The sequence below is a fragment of the Xyrauchen texanus genome, chromosome 33 (assembly GCF_025860055.1).
Source record: "Xyrauchen texanus isolate HMW12.3.18 chromosome 33, RBS_HiC_50CHRs, whole genome shotgun sequence".
In the NCBI taxonomy this organism is placed as follows: Eukaryota; Metazoa; Chordata; class Actinopteri; order Cypriniformes; family Catostomidae; genus Xyrauchen; species Xyrauchen texanus.
In genome coordinates this window covers 12969441-12996704 of record NC_068308.1, presented here as the reverse complement: position 1 = coordinate 12996704, position 27264 = coordinate 12969441, and the positions used below count along the sequence as shown (strand labels likewise).

Here is a 27264-nt window from a genome sequence, read left to right as displayed (position 1 = left end):
AAAGTCTGATTGGTTTACTTTTTCTTGCAGCCATTTATAAGTGTATACTGAAGCAATAAATGTCTAATACCAGGCCTCGACTCGTCTTTTCCTAGTTTATTTTTCCAAGGTACATTATTTGAACAATGATGAAATACTAATGAATGGCAAATGATAATATCGGATACCACAATATTATTCAATGTTATTCCACCTTTCAGTTGAGTTTGCATTAATTTTTTTGGCCCTTCTACATAGATTATTATGGCAACGCAAAGTTTAATAACATACATTTATCATAATAAAGATATTATTTATTAAGTACAAGCTGCTCATTTCAAGTGGATTAATGGTACATTATGTATATAGTCAAAACCAAATTCAAATCACCCGAAGTCTGCCTGTTGCATAATGAGTAAAGTGAAAACGCACCGACAGAAATGGATGTGGTGTTGTAAGATGTGGCATATAAATGCAAACTTTTTTGCATCATCATTCATTATTGGGGCAACCTTTAACACAAAGTAAGGGCATGTAAAGATCAGTGTGAAAAGACAAACCTAACAGTGCTGAACAGGGCAGCTGGAAGTATTTTAATGGCTTGTCAGCACTTCTTTCACAGGGCTAGCATTGTAATGATGTGAGCAACCAAACATCCAAAATCCAAAAACAAAAGTCTGAAAAGCTTTTTCTATGAGGTTACATTCACAATTATATTTAATAATGAGAAAATTCCCTCTTATCTGCTCTCCTCATGATTTCAAAGAAATGCTGTCGCTCTGTATTACACTGTAGAATCCTTTCATACAGGAATCCTTTTTTTCTAGCTCTGATAACAAGCATTTATGATCTGACCATGCATGCCACAGTTTAAAGTCCTAGTATGTCTTAAAGTGGACATCCTGGACTTTAGAGATGTCAAATGTTCGGGAGTTTGGCCATGACAACTTAATTGGTATTTTTTTTGTTTTGTTTTATTTAATTGGCTGACATCACAATTTAAAAAGTTTTCTTTTTCCTCTTTGAATGTGCTTTTAGGAAGACATAGATTACAAAAATGCTGATTTTTTTCATCATATTTTGTTTTGGGGTGAATTTTGTGTGACTTCAGAAAATAAATAGCAGTCTATGGGGAAATTTTAGATTTTTAAGAAAATTTTGCTTTGAGGTGACTACTGAGTAACTTTAACATCAAAACTGTTGTTATTATACAGTTCAATGTGGCAGTAGCTGGTATGTTGTTGTTGCATTTAGTTTTTTTTTGTATCATTTTTAATAAAAATTTAAAACATGTATTTCTTAACTGCTGTAAAATTTTTGCTATTCTGCCATACTGGGTTTCTGAGATATATATATATATATAATTTGGAATAATGTACAGATTTTGCTGTTTCGGAAGGAAATTGGTACTTTAATTCACCAAAGTGCATTCAACTGATCACAAAGTATAGTCAGGACATTACTGATGTAAAAAACCATCACTATTTGAAAAAAGAAATTTTTGATCAAATCTAGACAGGACCCATTACAGCAGCCATTACTCCAACACCTTATCCTTGAGTAATCATGCTAAATTGCTAATTTGATACTATAAAATTGCCATTATTTCAAACACAGATGAAAGTTATTTTGTTCGTTAAATGATGCTTAACATTGTCTTTGTGTTTTTGAGTTGCCACATTATGCAATAGACTGGCATGTCTTAAAGTCAATATTAGGTCAAAAATGGCAAAAAAAAGAAACAGTTTTCTCTAGAAACTTGTTTGTCAATCATTGTTTTAAGGAACGAAGGCTAGACAATTCTTGAAACTGCCAAAAAAAAAACTGAAGATTTTATACAAAAGTGTACACTACAGTTTTCAAAGACAAAGCACAACTGGCTCTAACAAGGACAGAAAGTGTATAAGTCCAGATGTACAACTAAACAAGAGGATAAGTACATCAGAGTCTCTAGTTTGAGAAATAGATGCCTCACATGTCCAGCTAATAGCTTCATTGAATTCTACCCGCTCAACACCAGTTTCATGTACAACAGTAAAGAGAAGACTCAGGGGTGCCTTATGGGAAGAATTGCAAAGAAAAAGCCACTTTTGAAACAGAAAAACAAAAAGAAAAGGTCAGTGATTTTTCAAAGTAAACTATCTTTTACAAGACAGACATTATTGGTGTGTTTTTTCTTCTTTTTTCTATGTCCTCTATAAGGGACATCAGGATTATGTGCATATGTTTTGACCTGATGGGGAGACGCAACACAAGGTAATAAATAAATAAACATTCCTATGAAATACGAGATATTCCAATGAAACTTTATAGTTAATAGTCACATTACAAATAATCATTACAAATATTACAAGACAAATAGAACTAGGCATACAACACCCGTTTTTGTACATTTACACAAATGTGTAATCAGGAATTAAATATTAAATTTTAAAAAATTATTTAAGAATGTGTTTAATAACATAGTTGAGATATATGTGCAGTGTTTGGTTTATGTACAGAATTGTTTTAGTGTAAGTTAAAATTTCTGAGAAAAATGCTGCAAAACACTCTTAATACACTGCTAATTCATAGTTTGCATACAAAAAAACATATAAACATCTTTTATAAGCATTTTGTCTGACATCAGCATTACAGAGGACATTAAAGAATATTAGCCTTTTTATACCTAAAAATTGCATTGTGGACTAAACAATTTTTACTACATTGTCTTTTGTTCATATTCTTAATAACTGAGTCTTAATATCCTACAATTAATAAGGACATACAATTAAATATTAGTGAATGAATGTGAAGAAAAAAAAATCCAAAAGTGTTTGGGTCCCAGGAGGTTGCATACATTACTGTATGTAGGCTTTATTATTTCCACCATGCAGCACGAAAGCCAGAGTTTCTTCAGACCTGAATGCATTATGCACCGTTTAAGGATAATGCTTTAACGCAGCGCAGCCTCTCGTTGGCTGGCTGCCGGGCGCGTCATCATCTGTCATTGCTTTAGCCGTAAGAAGAAACAAGTGTATGAGCTTCTAGTAGTTCTCCACCAACATTACGCAAAGGGGATTCTGCACTCTAAGAGGCTTTTTTATATTTATATCAGTCCTTCTCAGGCGAACCCGGGCTTTCATCTATCATCCATCTACCATTTGCTCTCACTTTCATCATATGTTTTAAGTTTAAAGGGATTGTGAGGTCAACATTGCCAATATGGTAACAATTTGCGTTGCGGCACAAATCTTTATCTGCCTTAACATCGTAAAACTTTACTTGGTGAACTCATCTGAGCTGAACGGAGATACACCCGCCACAGAACCGTCATTTCACAACCGTGATTTGGACATGATGACCATTAATATGTACAGAGTTTATGATAAATACAGCAAGAAGCATCAGCAGCATCATCAACATCATCATGGTCATCAACAGAACGTAAATACTGTCAGAAGCTTCAAACCCGTCCCAGGTGAGTGTTATTAGCAACGTATAAACTTTACAGTTGTTGATAAGCGTAGTTTGAAAATCAGCTGCGTTCAACGGACCGCGTATTTGCGCTGTTTTTCTATTGTTTTTCTTTTTTTTAAGAGAACATGCGCGGACGGACGTCTTTGGCCGTTGCGCTCTATTTTCAGCGTATTTCACTATAGCGCCACGTTTTAGAAGTTAAATTGAACGTAAACCTTTAAAAACGCCTTTTGAGACACCTGTGTTCTGCTCTATTTGTGGCGCTGCGTCTAGCTATTTTTGGCGCGAGTACACGTTGTGTGGACGCTTCCTAATGTAATGCATGAGCTTCATACTCTGATTCCTCTTTAGGCTACTTTGAATTACATCATAACAAACTAATTTTCGCAATTATGCTTTTTTGACATATGCTATGTTTTAATGATTACTTATGTTTGATAAAACAATAATGGCGAAATTATATATATAATTAATTAATTAATTATTCATAGATTATCCCTTGAGTATGAGAACGATTCCAATTCTCCAACTAGTGAATATATCAAATCTATAGTGCAAAATGCACTTAAATATGAAATATCAGTTATATTTGCAAGGCTATAAATTAATACATTATTCAGCAACTGCAAGACAAATGCTTTTTTCTTTCTTTCTTTTTTTTCTTTCAGTTTTAGTGCCTATATTTTCTGAGCTGCTAAATTTCCAGTGGAGGTCTCTGTTAAAACACAGAGGGTATTAGTGGAAACAGAAAAAAAAGAAACCTAGAGAGCTTCTCACTAAACACTACCATATGGTCAGAAACTGATTTAGGAGCATTTATCTTTTTATGAAGGTACCTTGTAAGCAGTAGAATGTGGTTAGATATTAAATCTAGAATGTGAAAAATGTGTTGTTTATGAGGATGTTGTCTAGAAACTTTACTGGTCAATCACATGCATTCTAAATTTCACAAATGAATCCTTTAAGTTTTATATTGACAGGAGTTTGAAACCCAAAGTAGTTTGAATAGCAGCAATTACAGACTGTTTTCTTTTCAAATGTTTAATTTCAGAGCTCTCCTACCATAGGGATTTGTTCCACTTCAACCTGAACTCTATCCCTAATTCGGAAGTGATATTGACTTCAACGCTACACTTTGTTGACCAGCAATCCCGTCAACGGCCATGGCACTGTAGACGTTCCCGTGGTGCCTCATGTCACCTTCAGCACATGCAGCCACTTACCATGGGGCATCTCATCATTAAGGGCACATCACCAAATGCTGCCATCCCTTCTCTGCTGTGCAACATCACATTGTCCTCTAACAGAAAGGGGCAATGGCAGATTACTGATGTATCATCAGCCATCAAACAAGCCAAAGCTCAGGGTGAGCTCTTGATTACTGTTGAGTTTGACTTTGGGGACAGGTACCAGAGACGCCAGAATCACTTGTCTCCTCAAAGATTGCCATTTATTCTTGTATACACCAACGACACTGCCATAACAGAACCAAACAGTGTTGCAATCAGCCTACAAAGATACAGTCCATCTCCAGTGTTTGAGGAGAAAGGAACCAAGCCTCCCTCAGCTTCTTTAAGTTCTAGAATCAGAAGGGAAGTTGATCACTTGCAGAATAACTATCTACCTAATGTCCACTACAACGATCTTAAGAACAGGGAGTTATGGGACAGTACCTTTTTTGCGAAAAAGCCCAAAGTCTTGCCAAAAGGCCAGGACAATCATGACAGGTTGAGAGGATCCCAGGAGCTCAGCTTTGATGAGAAGACCATGAAAAAAGCTAGACGCAAGCAGTGGAGTGAGCCGCGGATGTGTACGCGCCGTTACCTGAGGGTGGACTTTGCTGACATCGGCTGGAGTGAATGGATATTAGCTCCAAAAGCATTTGATGCTTACTACTGTGCAGGAACCTGTGGATTCCCAATTAAGGTCAGGGAATGGGCTCAGCTCAACCACTTACTCATTCACACTAATACAATAAAACCATTGTCATTTTTGAGTAAGAACTCTTTAAAATTAGGTTGTCTATAGGGTTACGCTGCATCAGAGAACGCTGCACTGATCCAATTATTTTTAATAAAGATTCTCTACATGATAAGAATGAAGAGGACAAACACATCGAGCAACCAAAAGTTGAAAATATTTTTACATTTGCTGCAACACACTCTGATGCAACCACTGACCAATGGGAATTACAGGAAGGCAGTTACCCTTGTGTTTTCGAAAAATCCAATTTGCTGTATTCCTGCTTGATTTTAAACTGATCCAGCACTTTCAAAATGGACTGTATGTATTACTATCCATTAAACACTCTACTTAAATAAATCATCATTATTTGTAGTACTACTGTATGGTGAATGAAAGGTACATTTAATAAGATGACAACACAAGAATGTCTAATATCTGGTGCAAATATGTCTAGTAGAACATAAACCAGAGGTGTATTTGATATACACTCACTGAGAACTTTATTAGGAACACCTGTACACCTACTTATTCAAGCGATCTTCTAATCAGCCAATCATATGGCAGCAGTGCAATGCATAAAATCATACAGATGCAGGTCAGGAGCTTCAATTTATGTTCACATCAACCGTCAGAATGGGGAAAAAATGTATGTCAGTGATTTCAACTGTGGCATGATTGTTGGTGCCAAACGGGCTGGATTTAGTATTTCTGTAACAGCTGATCTCCTGGAATTTTCACACACAACAGTCTCTATAGTTTACTCAGAATGGTGCCAAAAACAAACAGTGGGCAGCAAGTTCTGCGGACAGAAATGCCTTGTTGATGAGAGAGGTCAATTGAGAATGTCCAGACAGGTTCATGCTGACAGAAAGGCTACAGTAACTCAGATAACCACTCTGTACAATTGTAGTGAGTAGAATAGTATCTCAGAATGCACACCACTTCAAACCTTGAGGCAGATGGGCTACAACAGCAGAAGAACATTTTGGCCACTTTATAAGCACTATAGTGTTAGCACCAATGAGCACTGAGCACCAATAAAGTGCTCAGTGAGTGTAGTTTTCCAGTAGTTGATATGTTTGATATAATTGTCCTAAGAAACAACATTTGACCATTATCTCAATAATAATGCAGTCTTCTTTTCTTAGTAGTTCTCCTAACCAGGGGTTGTTATAGGGTCAGTGGGTATTCAGGAGTTACCCTCCCAGATAGCAAAATGCCTTGCACCGAATTTGGCAACATTAACAAATTCGGTCCAACATACCATGTAACTTATGGTCCCCAAAAGTCACTAGACAAAATTATATGGGACTCACAATAGAAAGCAGCCAAAACTCACCCATAACTTCCCTGTGTCCCCCATATACCCATAATCCTCAAATGTCAGCCATGCCACAGCCAAACAAATTCCACACCCACCCCAGAACTCAACCAAATAATTGACACCAACACACAGAACTCTTCCACAACTTACTCTGAAGCCAGACCTCTGTGGATACTTATGAGCCCATCCTTTGATTATATACAGGAATACAATACACTTTATAATAAAAGTTTAAATGTTACATCTGTGGGGTGTCATTTATACAGTAAATCTTTAAATAATACTTATGTGAGTGAGTGTTGCCACCTTTTGGACCCACTAATTAGTTAAAATAATTCCAGGCGCATGCGCATTCCATGCGGTTGGAAAAATCGGGCTGTGCGTGTTCAGTGGTCGAACACTCTGCTGATGACGAGATTTGCATCACGCGTGCATTTAACCGAAGTATAGCCTCAGATACACTCAAAGATCAAAAGTTGCATGATTTTAACACTATCCATCCATCCATCCATCCATCTTCAACCGCTTATCCGAAGTCGGGTCACGGGGGCAGCTGCTCCAGCAGGGGATTTTAACACTATGTATTTTAAAATGTGATTTAGTTTAGTTTTAAATAGGCTAAAATGAGTACTTGTGAGAATTTTTTTTTTCATATAAGTTTGTCTCAATGAAAGAGTTTTACAAAAAATGCAGATCCTGACTTGTGACTATATTACTCTTTGTTTACTCTTCTAAGGCTATAGACTGGTATCATTCATTCATATATATATGAACTGTATATATTACTTAATATTAGTATATTTAGTATCAACTTGATACCGAAGCACTGGTACTTTTGACATCACTACAAGACATTCGGGGCTTTGCACCCCTACCTCCACCCTTAACTCTAACCCCTTTTTCTCTTAATGCCATGCAGGCTGTTCATCCTTCAAATCATGCAACCATCCAGAGTATAGTGAGAGCTGTGGGAATAGTCCCTGGAGTTCCAGAACCATGCTGCGTACCTGACAAGATGAGGCCTCTGGCTGTGCTGTTCCTTGACATAAGCAGGAACATTGTACTGAAGGTCTTCCCCAGCATGTCTGTGGAGACCTGTGGCTGTCAATAAGCTATTATGGTAGCTAATGGACATATATAAATAGACATCAGACTAAAAACAAAAACACAATGAACTCAGACCAAGGAAATGGGGAACTGCAAATATGACCTCAACACCCCAAAACAGTTTTGATTTGGATCTTTTCACACAAACACTCTATCCTTTTCCCACTCTTTCTATTTTAATGAATTGTATATAATCCTTACAGTAACATTTAGTCAGCCAAACAGTTTTCTTTTTGAATAAATACATGGCAAATTGAAAAGAGCTTAATGATTTAAATAGATTTTTGTAAATAAATCCTTGTTATGTGTCTGCATTGAGGGTAATTTGCTTGGTCTGTAGACATGTAAGCTAAAGTTTAACTTGCTATAGAATTTACGAGTGCAATGGTGCACTGCAGAATCTTGCATGTAAAATTAAACCTCAGACCATTTTTGTTCATTTTTGAGACAGACAATGTGGAACTTTCAGCAGACTGCTGCCATCTAGTGCCTGGTGACGTTTAAGGCCCTAGTATTCGAACATTAACGACAACTTTCATGCTTTTTTACCTTGTGAGGCTAGACCAAATTAGTTATTGATAAGTCATAGCTATAGAACAAGTTATAAAGTCATGCAATTTAATTATGGATTCATTATTGTCATAGAGTTAACAGTAAAGTATATGTCTCAGAGGTTTTGTCAAAAATGTGTGAAACTTTATAAAAGGAGAGTTTTGTTTTTTGTAATTTAGTAAAAAAAAGTCATTTATAATTATTTTTCAAACTGTATTACTTGTGTTTTTATGCAAAAGATTTCTTCAACCACTGTGGTCTGATATAAACAAATTTTCTGCGAAATCCTGAAGGATTTTTTTCGTGTATAAAGACCTATTATGAATATTAGAAACTAAGAATGTTTGCGATGAAAGGGCAAAGGCCTCTAACCCATTAAAGTCTTACACAACTAGATTCCAACAGATTCCGGCATTTTATTTTATTAGCGGATGGGCATTAATGTTAATATTTATCATAGCTGAGGCTGATTCGCTCAATCATGATCTTGTATATATACAATCATATTTACAACGATAGCATTGCTTTAGTGACAACAGCCTGAAATGTGACCCTGTGAATACAGAAGGGTTTGGCAAAATCTTACTCATTAGTTCCCAATGTCTGGTTCCAAAGTGTTTATAGAATCCTCATTAAATGCAAGCTTCCTCAAGATAACAAAGCCTAAACTAAGACAAGTGTCAAAGATAAGAATAGCTGTGCTACTATTTCGGTTCCCAAAGTGTGTGCTGCTTAGTGTAGAGCATGGGAGTGAACTTGAGGTTCATTTGAGGAACCCCAATTTCAAAGAATCTTCTACAAAAGAAAATCAGATGTAAAACTTAGAGCAGAAATTCACCTAACCTTTTCATCAACTAAACTAAGATGCAAGGTTTCAAATATCTGGCCCTTCTGGTGTGCATCAATTTTGCTGCCTCGGTTGGGCTTTGTAAGGGGAAATCTTTGGGTAAAATCCCGCAGCTGGAAGATACCAAGTTCATTCAGGCTGAGGACCAATACCTTGAGGAAGAAGACACCATGAATTCTAAGTTGGAGAGCTTTTTGGGGTTCATGAAGGAGGATTTTTTAAGGAAGCTGAATTTATCAGGTGTGCCTCAAGAGCACAGGAAGGTTCAGCCTCCTCAGTTCATGATAGAACTATACAATAAGTATGCTTCTGATAAGACTTCCATCCCTCGGTCTGATGTCATTCGGAGCTTCATCATACAGGGTAAGTGCATAAGGAAGCTTACAATCAGGTAGATAGCTACATCTCTGACGACAGGTCATTGCTTGTGTAGATGATTTCTCCTATTTGGTTTTTGCCGTTCCACGGTCAGAAAAGTTTACCATGACTGAAATCATCATAGTTTCTGTGAAATTTCTCCTTTTGTGTTCCATGGAAGATAGAAAGTCATACAGGTTTGGAAGAACGAAAAGCGAATTAAAAAATGGCAGCAGAATTTTATTTTTTTTGTGTGAACTAACAGTTTAAAGATAATATTCGTGTCACATCTATTTAAAAATTTCCATTTTATATCCTCTACAGATGTGACATACTCTGTTCGTCAAGACAACAAAACAAAACACAGAATGCTATTCAACGTTTCTATCCCAAATCACGAAGAGATTACATTAGTGCAGCTAAGGCTATTCACTCTCTGGGAAAGAGGTAAAACCACCAGCAACAACCTCTTCACTTCCATTAATGTTTATGATGTACAATACGGACAGAACACAAACATTTTACACCTTCTGGATGAGAGAGATGTAACTGAGGTCAAAAACACATGGGTAGCCTTTGATGTGACTAGGGCCATCCGGAGCTGGCATGAATGTGGACATTGGGCAGGTGAGCTCCAGATAGAGATCGAACAAGACAGTAAGTCTCTTAAAGACGGATGGTTTGAGATTAACCTGGGTTTAGAAGACAACACTTCAGCGGTTTTAATTGTGTTTTCGGATGATCTTGGGAATAGAATGGGAGAGTCAATGAAAGAAGTGAATGAGATGCTTCTTCATGAGAAAGAGGGGGTATTATTGGGTAATCATGTTCTTGTGGACCAGCACCCGAGGAGAAAGAGGAAAGCAAAGAACAATTACTGTCGGAGAACATCGCTGAAGGTGAACTTCAAAGACATCGGATGGGACAAATGGATTGTGGCCCCACCTGAGTATGATGCTTATGAGTGCAAAGGGGTGTGCTATTTTCCCCTGACATATGATGTAACCCCCTCCAAACACGCCATCATTCAAACTCTAGTTAATCTGAGCAATCCGAAAAAGGCAAACATGGCATGCTGCGTCCCAACCAAGCTGGACCCGATTACTGTCATGTACCAAGAGAAGGGTGTCATCACGGTGCGACACCTCTATGAGGAGATGAAAGTGGCAGAGTGTGGATGTAGGTAGTGATTAGCTGCTTACAGATCTGTCTAAAATATTTTTTTAACCTAAGCCTTCGTTTTATCATTTCCATCTGTCAAAGTTATAATATTAAACAAGATACATAATGATTTTTAAAAACCTTAAGTTACACTGTAGAGGTTTATGTCAACTGCCATAACTTAATTTTTAAATAGTATTGTGTTTTTTATTTCATTTAAGATTACTTTAATTGAGAATATAGTTCTAATCTATATCTTAAAATTGTACTCTTTCAGACTGTACATCTCCTGTACTCTCCTGAGCCTACAAAAATTGGCTTTGTTGTTGTTGTTGTTGTTGTTTTTAAATGAGATGTGTATATAATAAATTGTCTAAACCTACGTACTGTATTGTTATGTATTTTAGTATATATATTTTCATAAATCAGGGGTTTTCAAAATAGGGTTCAGGGACCCCCAGGGGACTGCAAAAGTGTGCTAGGAGTGTCATGAAGAATCATGTTTATTCATCTAGAACTATTCTGATAGTGGATAGAAAAACACTGTCAACTTACAGTACAACTTACATACAAAGTAAATGCGTTCCACATTTGTTTTATGCTTAAGCACAATTAAGTCAATTAATTTAGCAAATGCCACGATGTCTTAAAATACAACACTTAATATTGTTCTCACATGGTTAAATGGGACTCTATTCATAAAAATAAAAAGTTGCCTTTATATTATAAAAATAGGTTCATAATGAAAAACCCTAAAAACCTAATTGATTGTAATTTTTTAGCTTTAACAAAACATTCCCACTATTAAAATAAAAATTCAATTACAAGGAATCATGTATCAACAGCTATTTCAAGTCATTTCATTTATGCTCCAATTACACTGTAAAAACATTGGACAAGCTACTTTGAGGTGTGCAATGAGTGCGCTCTACTGGTGGAGCTTTTTAGTCAGTTAAAGCAATTCAAAGGTTTCAGATCCTAATCTATAGTGCATTCAGTTTTACAATGTTTTGCGGGGGATGTTGTAACATTGAAAATCTAAAAATGAATTAGATGCATAATCCTCAAACAATAAAGAAAATGTACTCTTGTACTGTACATGACTTTAAATTATTAATACACATACACTTAGTCCTTGCAAGTCTCTGACAGGTGAATTTTTAGAAGTGAGAAACAAGTTGTAGCGCTACTTCATAATTTACTTTTAAAACAAAAACAGCCATGTCTTAAGTGATACTACCGTTAGATTGAAAACAATTCAGTGTTAGATAATAATAACTTTTAATAACACAATTGCCTTATTTGGCTCTCCTCACTTATCCTCTCTCTACTTAAAATGAGATATCCAATCACTGATCGCCACATGAAATTACCAGACAAAATTGCATAAGTCACAGAGCATTACAAGATCAAGCAAGACTAACAGTGTAGCACCAATTAGAGTTGAGCGTGTAGTTACATAATTTCATAAAAAATGTACAAAGTAATGCTTTGATTTTTTTAGGTAAATACCAGAAAGGAACAGCAATTCAGTCTCTGTATAATGCATGTAATGTTCAGTTTTAGATCACTGGAACAACTAATCTGCCAGATTAGTTGTTCCAGTGATTCTCTATCAGAAAATATTTTTAATGCATTGTTGATTATACAACCAAATTCCATTTACCTGTATTGAGTTTAATTCCTGGGTAAGAAATGTCTGTTGCATTTTTGTGTAATGAGACTTAAAGATGGTGTTGAATGTCCTTGAACTCAAGTGTACAAAAGGCATTGATGCCTGTCTCTGTGTTCATTGAAAGGTCACCAGTTAACCTGTGGATTTATATCATTAGCCTGAACCGAGACATTACTTTTAAAAGCCTGACCTTAATTTCCTCTTGCTGTACTCCTATGCTGTGCCAACAACAAGGCATAGAGGAACATAATCCATAAAAAAAATTGTAAAAATGCACAACAATAATGAATTTCCAGATTTTCAGACTATTTGCAATGATATATTGTTTAAAATTAGGGATGTCTCAATACATATACTGTCCGATACCACGCTTTTGTACTTGTACAATGGAAATATTTCCCAAATGCTCATCACTCACTGAGGATGAAGTCTCCATTCCCCTGGTAATGCTCTCTGGTGTGACAACAGATCTGCTCCAAAATTCAGATGGCCCAGGACATGTGTTGCACGGAATGAGAGGAGATGACGCCCAATCCACTGGAGGAGGCGTTGTGTCATGCTCATTAATTGTGCCGATCTGAGTCCTCCCTGGCAGTACTACTGTTATGTTATCAAAATGAATCCGAACGTGGTGACTCACAATGTCAGAATAAAAAGCTCTCAAAGCTAAAAAGACAGCCAGTAGTTCTAGGCGGTTGATGTACCATGCCCGTTTAGCACCTGTCCAGGTGCTGAAAGTCGGGCGTATATCGCACACCATACCCCAACCTGTGTTGAATGCTTCTGCATCCGTCACCACTTTTCTCCTGAAAATTTGACCCAGCATATCACCCTGTTGGTAGAAGGCCAGTATTGTCCATGGTGCTAGAGCAGCCAGGCAGCAGCGAGTCACTGCGATGCACATGTGCCCGTGGCTTAAGCCAGTACTGGAGAGATCTCATGTGTTACCTAAAGGTATGACAGCGGATGCTGCCCCTATAAAACCCAGCATTCTCTGAAATTATTTCAGTGGCAATGTTTTCTCCAGTTTGAACTGAGACAGACACTGAAGAATGGTCTGTACATGCTCGTTCGTAAGGTGCGTGTGCATGCTCACGGAGTCGAGAAGAACTCATTAAAAAAATATTTGCTGGCTGGGGAAAAGTGTGACATTTGATATTCAGACCCAGATTTTTCAGATGGCAAAGCAGCAAGTCTCTGTGTTTGCTCAGTAGTGCCTCTGATTGAGTTAGTAATAACCAATCGTCAAGGTAATTCAAAACACGCACACTGTTCATTTTCAATTGGGTGAGCGCTGCATCAATACATTTAGTGAACGTGCGAGGAGACAGACCAAAAGGAAGGACTTTTAATTGATACACAGTTCCATTGAATATGAATCTCTAAAACCACCAGTGACGTGGTGCAATTGGTACATGAAAGTATACGTCCATCAGATCTATTGACGAAAACCAGTCCTTAGGATGGATGTGTGATAAGATCTGTTTCTGAATTTACATTCTGAATGGGCACTTAGTGAGCATGCGATTTAAGTGTATCAGATCTAGAATGGGCCGAAGCCCGCCATCTATCTTTGGAATGAGAATATAACTGCTGTAAACCCTGCTGTGTGTGTCGCAGTCTGGGACAGTCTCTGTCACTTTTTTGCAAGGACAATGTGAATCCGGCGCATCTTGTGGTTGGACCACAGATTGCAAAATGCAGGTAAAGCGAGGTGGCCGATGTTCATACTGAATCGTATAACTGTGCTCGATCATTTTTAATACCAAGTCTGACACGTATAGCGCAGCAGGACAGCAGACTTATTGATTCGCTCGTTATAGAATATAGAGTGCCATTACCATAGGGAAGCGTTGAGCATAAGGTGTGGGGTGTATGATACGTGAAGAGGAAATGGCCCTTTTCCTGAGAATGTGTGAGCGTCCTATGTTTGTACAACGGGTCCTTTTTTTCTTTTGTGAGAACATCTTTATTTGAGTAATACACACAGAAGCAACATTTTGAACAATGTCCAATTCCCGATGAACAGTATTGGGGAAGAGGGGAGAAACACTGTGTGCTCGTCTTCAGCTCTGGGCCATGAATGATGGTGAGCTCTGGGCACCTCTTTACGGAACTGGGCATGTCTGGAACATTTCTGCTGCCCAGACGGTTTTTCCGTCATAGCGTTTTTCGTGCTGAGATGGTTGGTGCTTACGCTTGGGTCACGGTTTGTGTGGCTTCCCAGATGGCTCAGTAGTAGCTTTCGGCTGCACTCGGGCAGCGTGAGATGGATTCTTTGCCGGGCGCTGACCGAAATTAGAATACTGTTAGTATTATGTCTGAGGTGAGCTGTGACCTCCTGTTCCACTGGGGAAAGCTTTGAGTAGACTTTTTCCTGGGCGTGGTCCACTTTAGTGAGGACCGCAGCTCCTCCGACCTGAGTGTGCGATGAATAGAGTGCACTAAAGGTCTTTGTGAACTCCGTGTGGACCTCAGGGAAGAATGGTGTGCTCTTCAGGATCATGGTCTGTTGACGACAGCCAGTTTGCAAAAACCATTCATCCAAGCAAGACTGTTCAGGCTCTTCTGGAGGGGACCATTCAAGACCAAGCTCAATTCCCTCGCACAGACGCTAAGAAGCTCCTTGTCCCGTGGCGTGTGCACACTCTTTACCCTCGCTGGGGGAAGGGGTAGAAACATCCTCCATGGACCACTCGCCTGAAGCTGCGAGTGACACAGCATGATCCCCGTCTTCAGAGCCGCCAAATGTAATGAAGCTGTGCACTCCAATATAGGGCCGGAGCTCATCACATGCATTTTGCATGGGCGAAGACTTTCAATCGGAAGTTCGGGTGGCTCACAGGGCTTGCGCTAGCATGTGATTCTCCTCTAATCCTTCCAGCTCAAACTCACTACCCCGCCGTGCCTCCTCATGTGGTCCCTTGGGACTTAACACAGAAGAGGCAGGTAGGAGGGCGTGAGGGGCAGGACCTTCCCTCAGAACAGGTCAATCCTAGAGCGCAATGTCCAAAGATTCATGCCCTTGCAGTGAGGGTAATCTGTCTCCATGAGAGCTGCTTGAGCATGGGAGTGGCCCAGGCAGTGAACACAACTCTCGTGCTCATCAGGCAGCAGGATGTGTCATTCGCATAGGGAACACTTGGGAACACAGTAACTCCAGCTGAAGTGCTGTGGGAAGCAGGTAGGAGTTTCGCTGAAGTGCCACATTGATCAAAGATAAGCGTCTGAAGTGAAAAACCCATTTACAAAGAGCGTGTTTGATGGAGATGTGGAGAACTCTTCTTCGGAACACACAGGTCTCTCGGTGCAGGTTCTGACCACAAGTGACAAGTCGTCCTGTTCGTGTATTGCTGAGAATTTCCGTCCAATATAAGTGTATCTCCATGGTGAAACAGAGAGGACTCCAAGATGAAGATGAATTTTGCAGTCTTGAAGGAAGACATTTCTGAGGAAATGGTGACTGAGTGCCCGCTTATATAGGCTGACTGCTTGCCTAAAGGGGTGGGGCTCAGACACCATTGCCAATCAGAGGTTTGGGGTGAATTTATAAGGTTTTCAACAAGGTTGTGTAGAAGGACACTCCCCATAGTGCTTACAGCAAGGTCGAGTGTACTGAATAGAAAGGAATCTCAAAGACAATGAAAGGATTTCCTCTAAAATAAAAGCTTTATTTAAATGGAAAAAGAATGACAGGAATATATTACTACTGTATAGTTATGTAATATTCACTGTAAATTGTAATTTAATTATATTTAAGCGATCATACAGCTCCAATGTTGTATTTTGGATTGTGTTGTGAGGTTCTATATAAAAGCGCTTTATTTGATAAAAATAATACAATATTATGTTGAAAATGTATTGTTCTATTTTCAATTTAATACATTTTTAATGAATTCATTTATTTAGACACTCTTTGATGTAAAAAGAAAACTAGAAACTAAATGCTGATATGGAATTCAGAAAAAAAAACAGGTATCTGTATCTGCGAGTACAGAAAAGTAAGTATCTGTACTTGTTCTGTTTCTCCAAAAAAATTTATCAGGACATCCTTATTGAAATCTGTTTTTTTTTTAACAGGCCCAAAAACAGTTAATTATGGAAGAAGGGCCAACAAATTAGTAAAGGAGCATAATAATTAATTTAACAACAATTTTGTCAACTATATTATGGAACATTCTATAATGTTTCATAAACCCCCAAAAAAATAAAACATTTGTGTGTCTAAGATGTATTATGTGCGTCTTGCTAAAGCACTGTAGATAATGCGATTAAAGGTTTATTTCGAGTAAAAGCCTCTTAAGTGGTTGTTGTCATCAAAAACCTAGCAGAGAAAACAGAGTGCCATCTAACCGAGGACCTCTTCATTAATCATCAAATGAATGGACAAAAACTCTGGCATAGACACAATTCAACAATCACAGCAAAAGATGTCAAGGACCACAAAGGCTTATGCCCTGATAATAGTCGTTTGTCAGGTTCTGGTCCTCGATGCGTCATTTCAGCATGCGCTTGTCTTGGATATGGCTAAAGTTCTGCTTGACAACTACTGCTTCCCAGAAAATCTAGTTGGTATGCAGGAGGCAATCCAACAAGCTATAAGTAGCGGTGAGATCCTACACATATCTGATCGGAAAATGCTGGCAGCTGTTCTGACTGCCGGTGTTCAAGGTGCACTCAATGACCCCAGACTGACCGTGTCTTATGAGCCTAATTATGTTCCAGTCACGCCACCTGCACTCCCGACGCTGCCCACTGAACAGCTGATACGGCTAATCAGGAATTCTGTTAAACTTGAGGTGATGGACAAAAATGTTGGCTACCTGAGGATTGACCGTATTATAGGTCAGGAGACTACAGCGAAACTAGGACGCCTCCTTCATGACAACATCTGGAAGAAGGTCGCCCATACATCTGCAATGATCCTGGATCTGCGTTTCAGCACAGCTGGGGAACTGTCTGGTGTACCATATATTGTTTCATTTTTTTCTGACTCTGAACCCATTTTGCACATAGACAAAATCTACGAGCGACCCACTAACACTACAAAGGATTTATGGACAATGCCATCTCTCCTTGGGGTTCGATATGGGAAAAGAAAAGACCTGATCGTTTTAATCAGCAAGCGCACCACAGGTGCAGCAGAAGCTGTTGCCTACATTTTAAAACATTTAAAAAGAGCTGTCATTGTTGGAGAAAGGTCCGCAGGGGGGTCGGTTAAGGTTGAAAAGTTAAGATTTGGGGACTCTGGTTTTTATATAACAGTCCCTGTAGCTAGATCTATTAACCCTGTAACAGGGCAGAGTTGGGAGGTGAGTGGGGTGTCACCATCCGTGACTGTCAACCCAAAGGAAGGCATTGCCAAAGCCAAGTCCCTCATTGCTGTCAGGAAAGCAATACCGAGAATAACAAAAAGAGTGTCAGACATCATTAAACAGTTTTATTCATTTAGAGATAAAATCCCAGCTTTGCTAAATCAGATTGCTGAAGCAGACTTTTTTACAGTGATTTCTGAGGAGGACTTGGCGGCAAAACTTAATTATGAGATGCAGTCAGTCTTTGAGGACCATCGTTTGACTATCAAGGTAATGCCAAGATCATCTTTCATCATTGAAAATGGGCAGGAACAAGACACAATGCCAGAACAATATTCATCTTTTGATAACCTCATTGATACACTATTCAAATTGGAAATTCTTTCTGGAAACAATGGATATGTCCGTTTCGACAGGTTCCCTATGCCCACAATATTGTTAGGACTGGAGGATCAAATCAAAGAAAAGGTCTGGCAACCAATCAAAGACACAGAGAACCTGATTATTGATCTACGCTACAACACTGGCGGATCCTCCGAGGCCTTGCCGATTCTGCTATCCTATATGTTTGACCCCTCATCAAATATTCACCTCTTTTCTATCTACGACAGTATGCGAAACATGACCATTGATTTTCACACCCTACACAACATCAGTGGACCTTACTATGGTTCCAGAAAGGGTATTTATATTTTGACAAGCTATTACACTGCAGAAGCTGGAGAAGAGTTTGCATACCTGATGCAGTCCCTGCATAGAGGCACTGTTATTGGGGAAATAACCTCTGGAACATTACTTCACTCAAGGACTTTTCACATTGAAGACACAAGCCTTGCCATAACTGTCCCTGTCAAAAATTTCATTGATGTAAATGGCGAATGCTGGCTTGGTAGTGGTGTAGTTCCTGATGCCATAGTGATCGCAGACGATGCAGTGGAGCGAGTTCATGAAATCATTGAGTTTCACAAGGATATTCAGGCTTTGGTGCAAGAAGCAGGTGATCTCTTGGAGGCATATTACACCATACCTGAAGTTGCCGCAAAAACGAGTAGATTGTTACGATCCAAAATGACTGAGGGACTGTATCGCTCAGTTGTTGACTATGAATCTCTTGCATCTCAGCTGACTGCAGATCTCCAAGAGACCACTGGTGATCACAGGCTGCACATTTTCTACTGTGAAATTCAACCGGAGTCGCTGCATGATGTTCCCAAAATCCCCTCACCAGAAGAGGTGGGGTTCATCATTGATGCCCTCTTCAAAACCGAGGTAATGTCTGGGAATATTGGTTATTTGCGATTGGACATGATGGAAGACATAACAGTCGTGCGGGCAATTGGCCCGCAGCTCATCAAAGTTGTGTGGAACAAGTTGGTAAACACAGATGTGCTAATAATTGATTTTCGCTATAACAGAGGAGGCTATTCCACAGCCATTCCACTACTTTGCACCTACTTTTTTGATGAACAACCGTTGAGACACCTCTACACCATTTTTGATCGTGCCACCACAACTATGACAAAGGTTATGACCCTCCCAGAAGTGTTAGGACAGAGGTATGGCTCCAAGAAAAATATTTATATCCTGACAAGTCACATGACTGGATCAGCTGCTGAAATATTCACTAGAACAATGAAAGACCTGAACAGGGCCACTGTAATTGGTGAGCCCACTATCGGAGGCTCCATCTCAAGTGGGACATATCAAATTGGGGATAGCATTCTGTACGCTTCCATTCCCAATCAGGTGGTTCTGAGTGCAGTTACTGGAAAAGTGTGGAGTTTATCTGGAGTTGAGCCACATATAGCAGCTCAGGCAAGTGATGCACTTACTGTTGCCCAAAAAATAATTGGTGAAAGGCACCAGAGGCAAGATTCAGGCAAACAATAGTAGTGGCCTCATTCTTCAGCTTCTTTCACAGTAAAACCCCATAATCCTAAAAGGATTTTAAATTTTAGGTTAGTTTTATGTTTGATCTAACTTGCTCTCATTTTAATATTTTAGCTTTGCTTACTTATATTTGTGTGATGTGTATGATAATGTTATATGAAATAAAAAAATTTACTAATTAATTGGGTAGGTTAAATTCAATTATCTATTGTAATTCTATGTCAGACATGTTTCTGAAATAATTTTGCAAGTTGTGTTAGATTAGTTTTTGTTGGAGCTGTGGTGCATAAGGTAGCACATCTGACACTGACATATATCAGAGCTGGCCTGGGTCATGTCCCGGCCCTGTTCCCCATTTCTATCCCTTAGTTTTGTGTTCATACGATCCTGCAACTGAAGAAAAAAATTATATTAAAAAAAGATTAATATAGTTTTAATATAGTCCACATCTTGGTGAATAAAGAATAACTTTTTATTTTTCCCAGGAACACCAGGGGAATTTTGAAAACCTTGTATGTTATACTCAAACAAGTAATGTCAGAAAAATAGGTATTTTCATACAGGTGTAGAAATATTCCAACAAGATTTTAAATAATAGGTATCAGTTTAAATATTAAAACATTAGTAAAAATAATTTCCTCAAAATATGATATACTGCATTGGTAAATACTTCCTTTACACACTTTTGCATTTTAGTTGTAGACATTAATATTAACATTAGATTAATTAACATTTAATTTGCCTAAAAAAATTTTTGATTAAATTAAATACCAAGTTCTAAGCACACAAAATGATTAAACCACATATATTTACATAGATTTTTTTACATACATTACATAAATTTTTTTGCTTGTTATTTTCTTACTGAAGAACTTTGGGTGATGAGATTAAGGTTTTATTGTGAGGAAAAGCCTCTTATGTGTGTATTAACAGAAACTTGACTGTTGAAGCAGTCTCAGTTGACAAACCTCTCTGCTGGAAGAGAGTTCAGCTGTGCAGTAGTACCAGGAACCAAACTGGCCAACATGGCTCAAGCTCTAGTTCTACTAGCCGCGTCACTACTGATCTTCAGCAATGTGGCTCACTGTGCATTCTCCCCCACACTTTTTATGGATATGGCAAAACTTTTCATAGATAACTACTGCCCACCAGAAAAACTCGCTGGTATGGAAGAGGCAGTTGAAGCTGCTGGCAGTAACACATTCCAGATCCTGCCACCCTTTCCACTGATCTGACTGATGGGGTTAAAAACACAATTGGTGATTGCAGAGTTAAAGTTGCGTATGAGCCAATTTATGTACCTGCAGTACCTCCAGCCATGCCTGACATCCCACCAGAACACCTGGCTGCAGTGATCAAAGGTACTGTTGGAGTCAAGGTCCTCAATGGCAACATTGCTTACCTGAAGATTCAGCACATCATTGGAGAGGAGATGGCTCAAAATTGGGCCCCTTCTGGGACAAAGTCCTCCATACCTCTTCCATGAAACTTGATTTCCGCTCTGCGGTCAGTGGTGAGCTCTCCGGAATTCCATACATTGTGTCCTACTTCACTGTTTCTGAACCTCTTATCCACATTGATTCCATGTACGATCACCCCTCTGACACCACCACAGAGCTGTGGTCCATGCCCACCCTCTTGGGCAAGAGGTATGGAACCTACACACCCTTGATCATTCTAACCAGCAATAACAATCTTGGGATTGAAGAAGATGCTTATTGCCTTAAAAACCTTAAGAGGACCACCATCGTTGGAAAGAACGCAGCTGGGGGAACAGTAAAGATTGACAAAATCAAGGTTGGTGACACTGACTTCTATGTGTCTGTGCCAGTTACTAAGTCCGTTAAGCCCATCACTGGCAAGAGCTGGGAGATCAATGGAGTGGCACCAGATGTTTAAGTTGCTGCAGAAGATGCCCTTGACACACCAATTACAATCATTAAACTTCATGCTGAAATCCCAGTGTTGGTTCAGGCTGCAGCACACTGATTGATGAAAACTATGCATTTCCAAGTGTCAACTGTTGCTGAGAAGTTGGAGGTTGTTGTAGCAAGTGGGGAATACACCTTCATCTCCACAAAAGAAGAACTGCAAACAAAGCTCTCTGATGACCTCCTAAAACTGTCTGGGGACAAGTGCCTGAAGACCACAGCAATATGCCTGCACTACCTCCAATGGTAAGACATCCAAAAGATTTTGTTTAAAATCTAACTCATTTTTGAGGAACTACTTAATGCATTGTAAGTGGAAATATTAGCTAGTCACAATTTAGACGTATATACATTAGATGCTGTTTGTTGACTAAAGTGGCAACATTTTAAATGGACATTTCTCATTGACTTCCAGAGTCAGTCACCAGAGACATTCATTAATCTCATCAAAGTTTTGTTTCACACTGATGTATTTGAAAATAACATTGGTTACATTGATTTTGAGCATGTTGTTGCCATCGCTCAGATCATTGTGGAACACGTCTGGAACAAAGTGGTTGACACTGATGCACTGATCATTGATCTGAGGTGATTGTTGTTCTATAAATCCAGTTATTATATCTGTCAAGTTTCAAATCTGCTCTGCCCGTGATTTAACTCACTTACCCGTATGATAAGCTTCAGAGTTTCTCATACCATTTCGCATTTCCTTTCACCCATAAAAATAGATCCTTGTCCATTGATATGCATGACTCCAACTAGAACCAACAACCAACAGAGTAGAATTCAATAAGAATAGAAATATTAAAAGTACTGCCACACTTGTTAAAAGCACACACCAAAGAAGCCATCATATCTCCTCTCAGAACACCTCAACGAAACATTGCCACAGCACTACCCCAGTGGACTCAATTGTAACTGTGAGATTTGGTGAGAGATCCAGAGGTGAAGTGCAGGATAATTCAGCACCAGGAAAATGTGCAAAGAAAAATCCATTTGCGATATTCAAGTAGTATTTTTAAAAGTCAACTAGCTGGTGCAGAATAATTACTCGATTAGTCAATTACTCGTGCACATCCCTAATTCCTTCATCTCTGAAATCTATACACATGCCAATGACATCCATCATAACAATTTTCATTTAAGGAACAATGTCGGTGGGCCAACTTCCTCTATTGCTGGCTTTTGCTCATACTTCTTTGATGAAGACAAGCTAATTGTGCTCGACAGACCTTCCAATACCACAAGAGATGTCCTAACCCTAACAAAACTGACAGGTATTGTTGATCCACATTTCCAAATCATCACTTTATTAATTGTGTAGAACAATTGCAGAAATGTTCTAGTTTGTTTGATCTCTACCTACAATCTGCAATGCCTTGAATTTGGTTGTAATTAGATACAGTTATCAATGCATAATTGTAAAACTAACTGTATGTTTCTGCTTTGCTTACATACAGCAGCAAAAAGAGCTTGTTAATCCTCAACAGTGGTGTGACCGCTGGAGCTGCTGAGGAGTTTGTTTTTATCATGAAGAGGCTGGGACATGCAATGATTATAGATGAGACAACCAGTCGAAGCTGTCATCCCCCAGAGATCTTCCTCCTGGGTTAGAGCGATGCGTTCCTGTCTATTCCAATCAGCCATTCAGACACTTCTCTGGGCCCTTCCTGGGAGGGTGCTGGCATTGCCCTCGCATTACAGTGCCCGCTGACGTGGCCTCAACACAGCAAAGGGCATCCTCAACAAGCATTTTTCTGGCCAGAAATAATCTGGGTCTGGTATAGAATCCAAATGATGTTGAATATGAATCTTTTAGATTCATATTGTAAAGAGGCAGTTATACTGTTTAGATTTTTAAGGTCATTTTAGAAGGCATGTATCCATGCTAGTTCAAACATATTGTATTATTTTTCTTATATAGTTCTTTACAACCCATCCAATCTAAAGCAATTTGGTAGAGGAGAAAGTGATGGAAATGAACATCCCTCCAGCATATTAAAACTGATGATTGATTACTTAAAAAGTAATTTTCATGTATTCCTGTTCTGAAGGTGAATATGTGTGTTTGGTACATTGTGTTCTAGTTTCCTTTGTGCACATTCAAATTGTTTATGTTTGTATTAATTAAAAACTTCAAATGAAATTGTTATGCCTCATAAAATGGATGGCTATTCACAAACTGAAAAATTGTCTTGTTTGAAAAGCACCTTGAAACTTTTAAACTTCCTTTTTTTATGTGTATTTGACAAAAACTGTGATTTAATGATGTACTGTGTGAAACCAAATTTTAAAACTAAAAAAACGCAATATGACAATAGTTCTAATTGTTATGTGTTTTAAAGAATAAGAAGATATTTCTTTCCAACTGTGCTAAAACAGATTTAACACACATAAACCAATTCCAGAAGAGCTGAAAAGCCTCTTGTGACTCTCACATATGTTGATCAGGTGATTTACCTCTACTTTGAATAACTGCTTTCAAACATACTCCTTAAATCACAGCTATGAAAAAACACTTACACCAGTTCAGCCAAAAGATGGCAGCATATCTTCTATATTCAACAGCAGACTACAGCATTATCCTGTCAAGCAAATCCAGACCTGTGTAAGCAGACAGAAAACTTTCACAATAGTGGAATATAAAAAGGCCATTCATGGGATCACCCACAATACAATAGTATAATGTGTCAAATTGTAAGCGTGAGGTGTACTGGCCTAATACTAAAAGATTTTACTTATATAACCCTTGTGTTGCACCTACATTAACAAAGTACTTAGTGTAGTCACAGACATTAGGCCTATATTGCTTGGACATAATGAACCATATTGCATTCTAGTTTGGAGATTATTGAAAACGGTTGAGTGACTGAGTATGGCCCCCATTCATTTTTAAAGAGAATTTCACAAGGGTCATGATAATCATAATAGATAACAATGTAATTCACAAAAATAAATACATAAAGAGAAATAAATGTAGAAACAATATGCAGACAATGTGTATGGCAACATTTACACAGTAATTGTTAGCTTCTGTCTATGTTAATACTTTTGTTTGTGCTAATGTCATTGGATCATACATTTGCGCCATGGATATGCTGCTTTGTTAGCATACAAAAGTTTAATGAAAAAAAAACTTTTGGGGGTGAACTATTCCTATAATGGAAGAATTTGTCACTTAAAGGAATAGTTCACGCAAAAATTTAAATTCTCTCAACATTTACTCACCCTCATGCCATCACAGATGTGTTTGACTTTCAGCTCTGTAGGTCCATACAATGCAAGTGAATAGTGACCAATACTTTGAAGCTCCAAAAAACACATAAATGCAGCATAAAAGTAATCTATAAGGCTCCAGTGGTTAAATCCATGTCTTCGTAAACAATCTAATCAATTTTGTGTAAGAACAGACCAAAATACAACTCTCTATCTCTCTCTTTCATTGTTTACTGTATCTTGCCAGTCTTTGGCACAATCATGATTTCAAGCTTGATTACACTTCCTAGTGTTTGAGGCATGCACAGAGCCAGAGATTATTATTTATAGAGATAACAACCTCAGTGCTTTTACCATAGGAGAGAGCATAATGGTCAACTAGTGTCTTACCATAGTTAGTCACCATTTGCCGATCCTATACAAACGCATGAAACAGCAATTTTATCGTATTAAACTCCAAATATTGTTAATTCCGAAAGGAGTGTTTAGTGTAAAACATGTTGAAGTCTGGCAGTCAGTTCAGCTTTCATATAGGCCTTCCAAATGTAGTTTTGTACCAACAACTACTTACGTCTGGTTTAATATTACCTTCAGTTGATCATATCCTGCCAAAAAGTAGAGTCTTTGGTGTGTTGTCTGTTCACATTTGTGTTGTTTCGGTCGTGACGTACGTGAACGACTCTGTGTTTTTAAATGAATCTTTTGAGAGAACGAATAAATTTCAAGTCCATAATCGCGTGAGAAAATAATAGATCTTCTTTGTTGCCGATTGTGGAGAAAATACTTAATATGCTAAGACACCATTTCTTCCCAAGGCACTCTTTTGAACGTTTGTTGTCAGACATGTTTAGACGGTGATGAACGACTCTCTGGTCGCATCTCCTGAACAAAACGAGGCTTTTTAGTGCACGGAAGAAAACGCTTGATGAAACATTTTAAAACTACGAAACTTTTCTCTAAAATTACATAGAAACAAATAATGCTAAATTAATTTCATGGCTGGTCAAAACTTACTTCGTAGAAAAAATAAAAGTAGCCCTATAGGTGGTATAAAAGGGATTTAATATTTCACAGGCCTAATCTTTATGAACTTTCAACAAAATGCTAAAACTGCAGAGCATCCAAGAACATGAAAGTCCATGTGTTGTTTTTCTATTTTTGGCTTTCTGAAGAAGCCACTACATTAGCAGACAAACAGGGCATAAAAAAGTGAGGGGCAAAAACATACAATTAAAAAAAAACTTATATTTTGCTTATCCTCAAGGAATTGAGGAAGAAGAGAAACTGACCCAATTTTTTCTACAAGGGTAGAAATATGACACCAGCTCCTCTTAATTCTGAGCCTGTGCTCTTTTCTCAAACGACCCCGTCTTTGCTTTGCACATTGCGCTTGAAAAAATAACTCTGGCCTTTTATAAGTGGATTTCTCGCTGAAGCAATTCTTAACTTACTCAAATGACTTAACTTAAGAGTGTATATGTGCCGAAACCGGCATGGGTTTTTATGTTTAGACAACGACCAGACTTTGGACACTGTTTTTCTTTGTGGTTTTCCTGGACATCAGTTTTCTGTACTGTTAATATTGGGAATCGCTTTGTTTTCTTACACCGTGAACAGGTTTTAAAGGGAAGTGCGAGCAGCTCATGGTTGGAGTTACAGCTTACTGATGTGAGTAAGGACTGCGTCAACATCCGCAAATCTTTTCTTTGTGTGCATCCTTTTCTCAGGATCTCAGCAGAGCCTCTTTTCATGTTCTTTATTGGAGATTACGTGAATGGGCGTTCGCTGTATTGAGGATTGGTGTTTTTTTTTGGTTTTGTTTTGTTTTTATTTTCAATAAGAGAGGATGGCACTTTCTGAAGTAAAAATGTGTCTTGGCATAGTTTTATTTGGACTTTTGTTGGTCACGTTTCCATCTGCCAAAGCTCAAGAAGATGTGGAGGAGGAGAGATCTTGTCAAGGCGCCTTCGACTTGTATTTTGTTCTTGACAAGTAAGTAAAAGTTATAATTCATTCAATATGATAATTCAACATTATTTTGCACGTTTGGTAAACAAAGGATACAATCTCTCTCTCTCGCTCTCTCTCTCTCTCTCTCTCTCTCTCTCTCTCTCTCTCTCTCTCTCTAAACTTGTTGGAAAATCTGTAAATTATTGCCGTAATCTCTGGTCTTTGGTCTTACAGCTGCTAAACTGTCTGGCATCCAACATAAAACTGTCAGTCATATATAAATGCAACTTGATCTGTTACTCTGAAAATGGTAGGGATGCTTTTGTGGTCTGTTGGCCTGATGTTTTCCACAATGAGATATACTGCCTGAATAAAGTAAGCCAGTACATTTCCACTCACATCCTCAGACTTATTCTGAGAAATTCTCAAATTCCATGACACCAAAACAGATATTGGCCAGGTGCACATTGTTTGGTCTCACATGGCTGGGTTCAATTAGAGTTCAAGGGAGGGCAAAAGACAATACTGTATGCTGC

The 27264-nt window shown here is 38.4% G+C and overlaps 5 protein-coding genes across 5 annotated transcripts in view; all 5 read left to right on the top strand.

Moving 5' to 3' along the window:
- Nucleotides 1-3033: 3033 nt before the first annotated feature.
- LOC127627096 (growth/differentiation factor 10-like) lies at nucleotides 3034-8761 on the top strand. The gene is made up of 3 exons (XM_052103341.1): nucleotides 3034-3439; nucleotides 4490-5364; nucleotides 7647-8761. The coding sequence occupies exons 1-3, from the start codon at nucleotides 3184-3186 to the stop codon at nucleotides 7836-7838; spliced, it is 1323 nt and encodes a 440-aa protein (XP_051959301.1). The 5' UTR covers nucleotides 3034-3183; the 3' UTR covers nucleotides 7839-8761.
- Nucleotides 8762-9206: 445 nt separating this feature from the next.
- Nucleotides 9207-11063, top strand: gdf2 (growth differentiation factor 2). The gene is made up of 2 exons (XM_052103385.1): nucleotides 9207-9596; nucleotides 9915-11063. Exons 1-2 carry the CDS (start codon nucleotides 9251-9253, stop codon nucleotides 10775-10777), a joined length of 1209 nt encoding a protein of 402 aa, XP_051959345.1. The 5' UTR covers nucleotides 9207-9250; the 3' UTR covers nucleotides 10778-11063.
- A 5871-nt stretch (nucleotides 11064-16934) lies between these two features.
- On the top strand, nucleotides 16935-23655 carry LOC127627246 (retinol-binding protein 3-like). Its single transcript, XM_052103588.1, is given in 7 exon segments — nucleotides 16935-19620; nucleotides 20616-20825; nucleotides 20939-21095; nucleotides 21143-21524; nucleotides 21978-22150; nucleotides 22709-22882; nucleotides 23023-23655. Coding segments are annotated over 7 exon segments (4179 nt in total). The 5' UTR covers nucleotides 16935-16949; the 3' UTR covers nucleotides 23435-23655.
- Nucleotides 20424-21761, top strand: LOC127627106 (retinol-binding protein 3-like). Its single transcript, XM_052103352.1, has one exon. It carries the CDS (start codon nucleotides 21114-21116, stop codon nucleotides 21528-21530), a length of 417 nt encoding a protein of 138 aa, XP_051959312.1. The 5' UTR covers nucleotides 20424-21113; the 3' UTR covers nucleotides 21531-21761.
- A 2466-nt stretch (nucleotides 23656-26121) lies between the features above and the next one.
- Nucleotides 26122-27264, top strand: part of antxr1c (ANTXR cell adhesion molecule 1c) — a 37861-nt gene continuing 36718 nt past the window's right edge. The window contains exon 1 of the mRNA XM_052102964.1: nucleotides 26122-26770. Within this exon, the coding sequence (XP_051958924.1) occupies nucleotides 26625-26770 (146 nt within the window). The 5' untranslated portion in view covers nucleotides 26122-26624. The remainder of the gene's footprint in view (nucleotides 26771-27264) is intronic.

Excerpts from the sequence above, each read along its gene's own strand:
- LOC127627106 (XM_052103352.1), top strand. The coding sequence starts at position 21,114 with ATGAAACTTGATTTCCGCTCTGCGGTCAGTGGTGAGCTCTCCGGAATT.
- gdf2 (XM_052103385.1), top strand. The coding sequence starts at position 9,251 with ATGCAAGGTTTCAAATATCTGGCCCTTCTGGTGTGCATCAATTTTGCT. Across the intron at positions 9,597-9,914 it reads TCGGAGCTTCATCATACAGG|ATGTGACATACTCTGTTCGT; the intron begins GTAAGTGCATAA and ends TATCCTCTACAG.
- LOC127627096 (XM_052103341.1), top strand. The coding sequence starts at position 3,184 with ATGGTAACAATTTGCGTTGCGGCACAAATCTTTATCTGCCTTAACATC. Across the intron at positions 3,440-4,489 it reads AAGCTTCAAACCCGTCCCAG|AGCTCTCCTACCATAGGGAT; the intron begins GTGAGTGTTATT and ends GTTTAATTTCAG. Across the intron at positions 5,365-7,646 it reads CCTGTGGATTCCCAATTAAG|GCTGTTCATCCTTCAAATCA; the intron begins GTCAGGGAATGG and ends AATGCCATGCAG.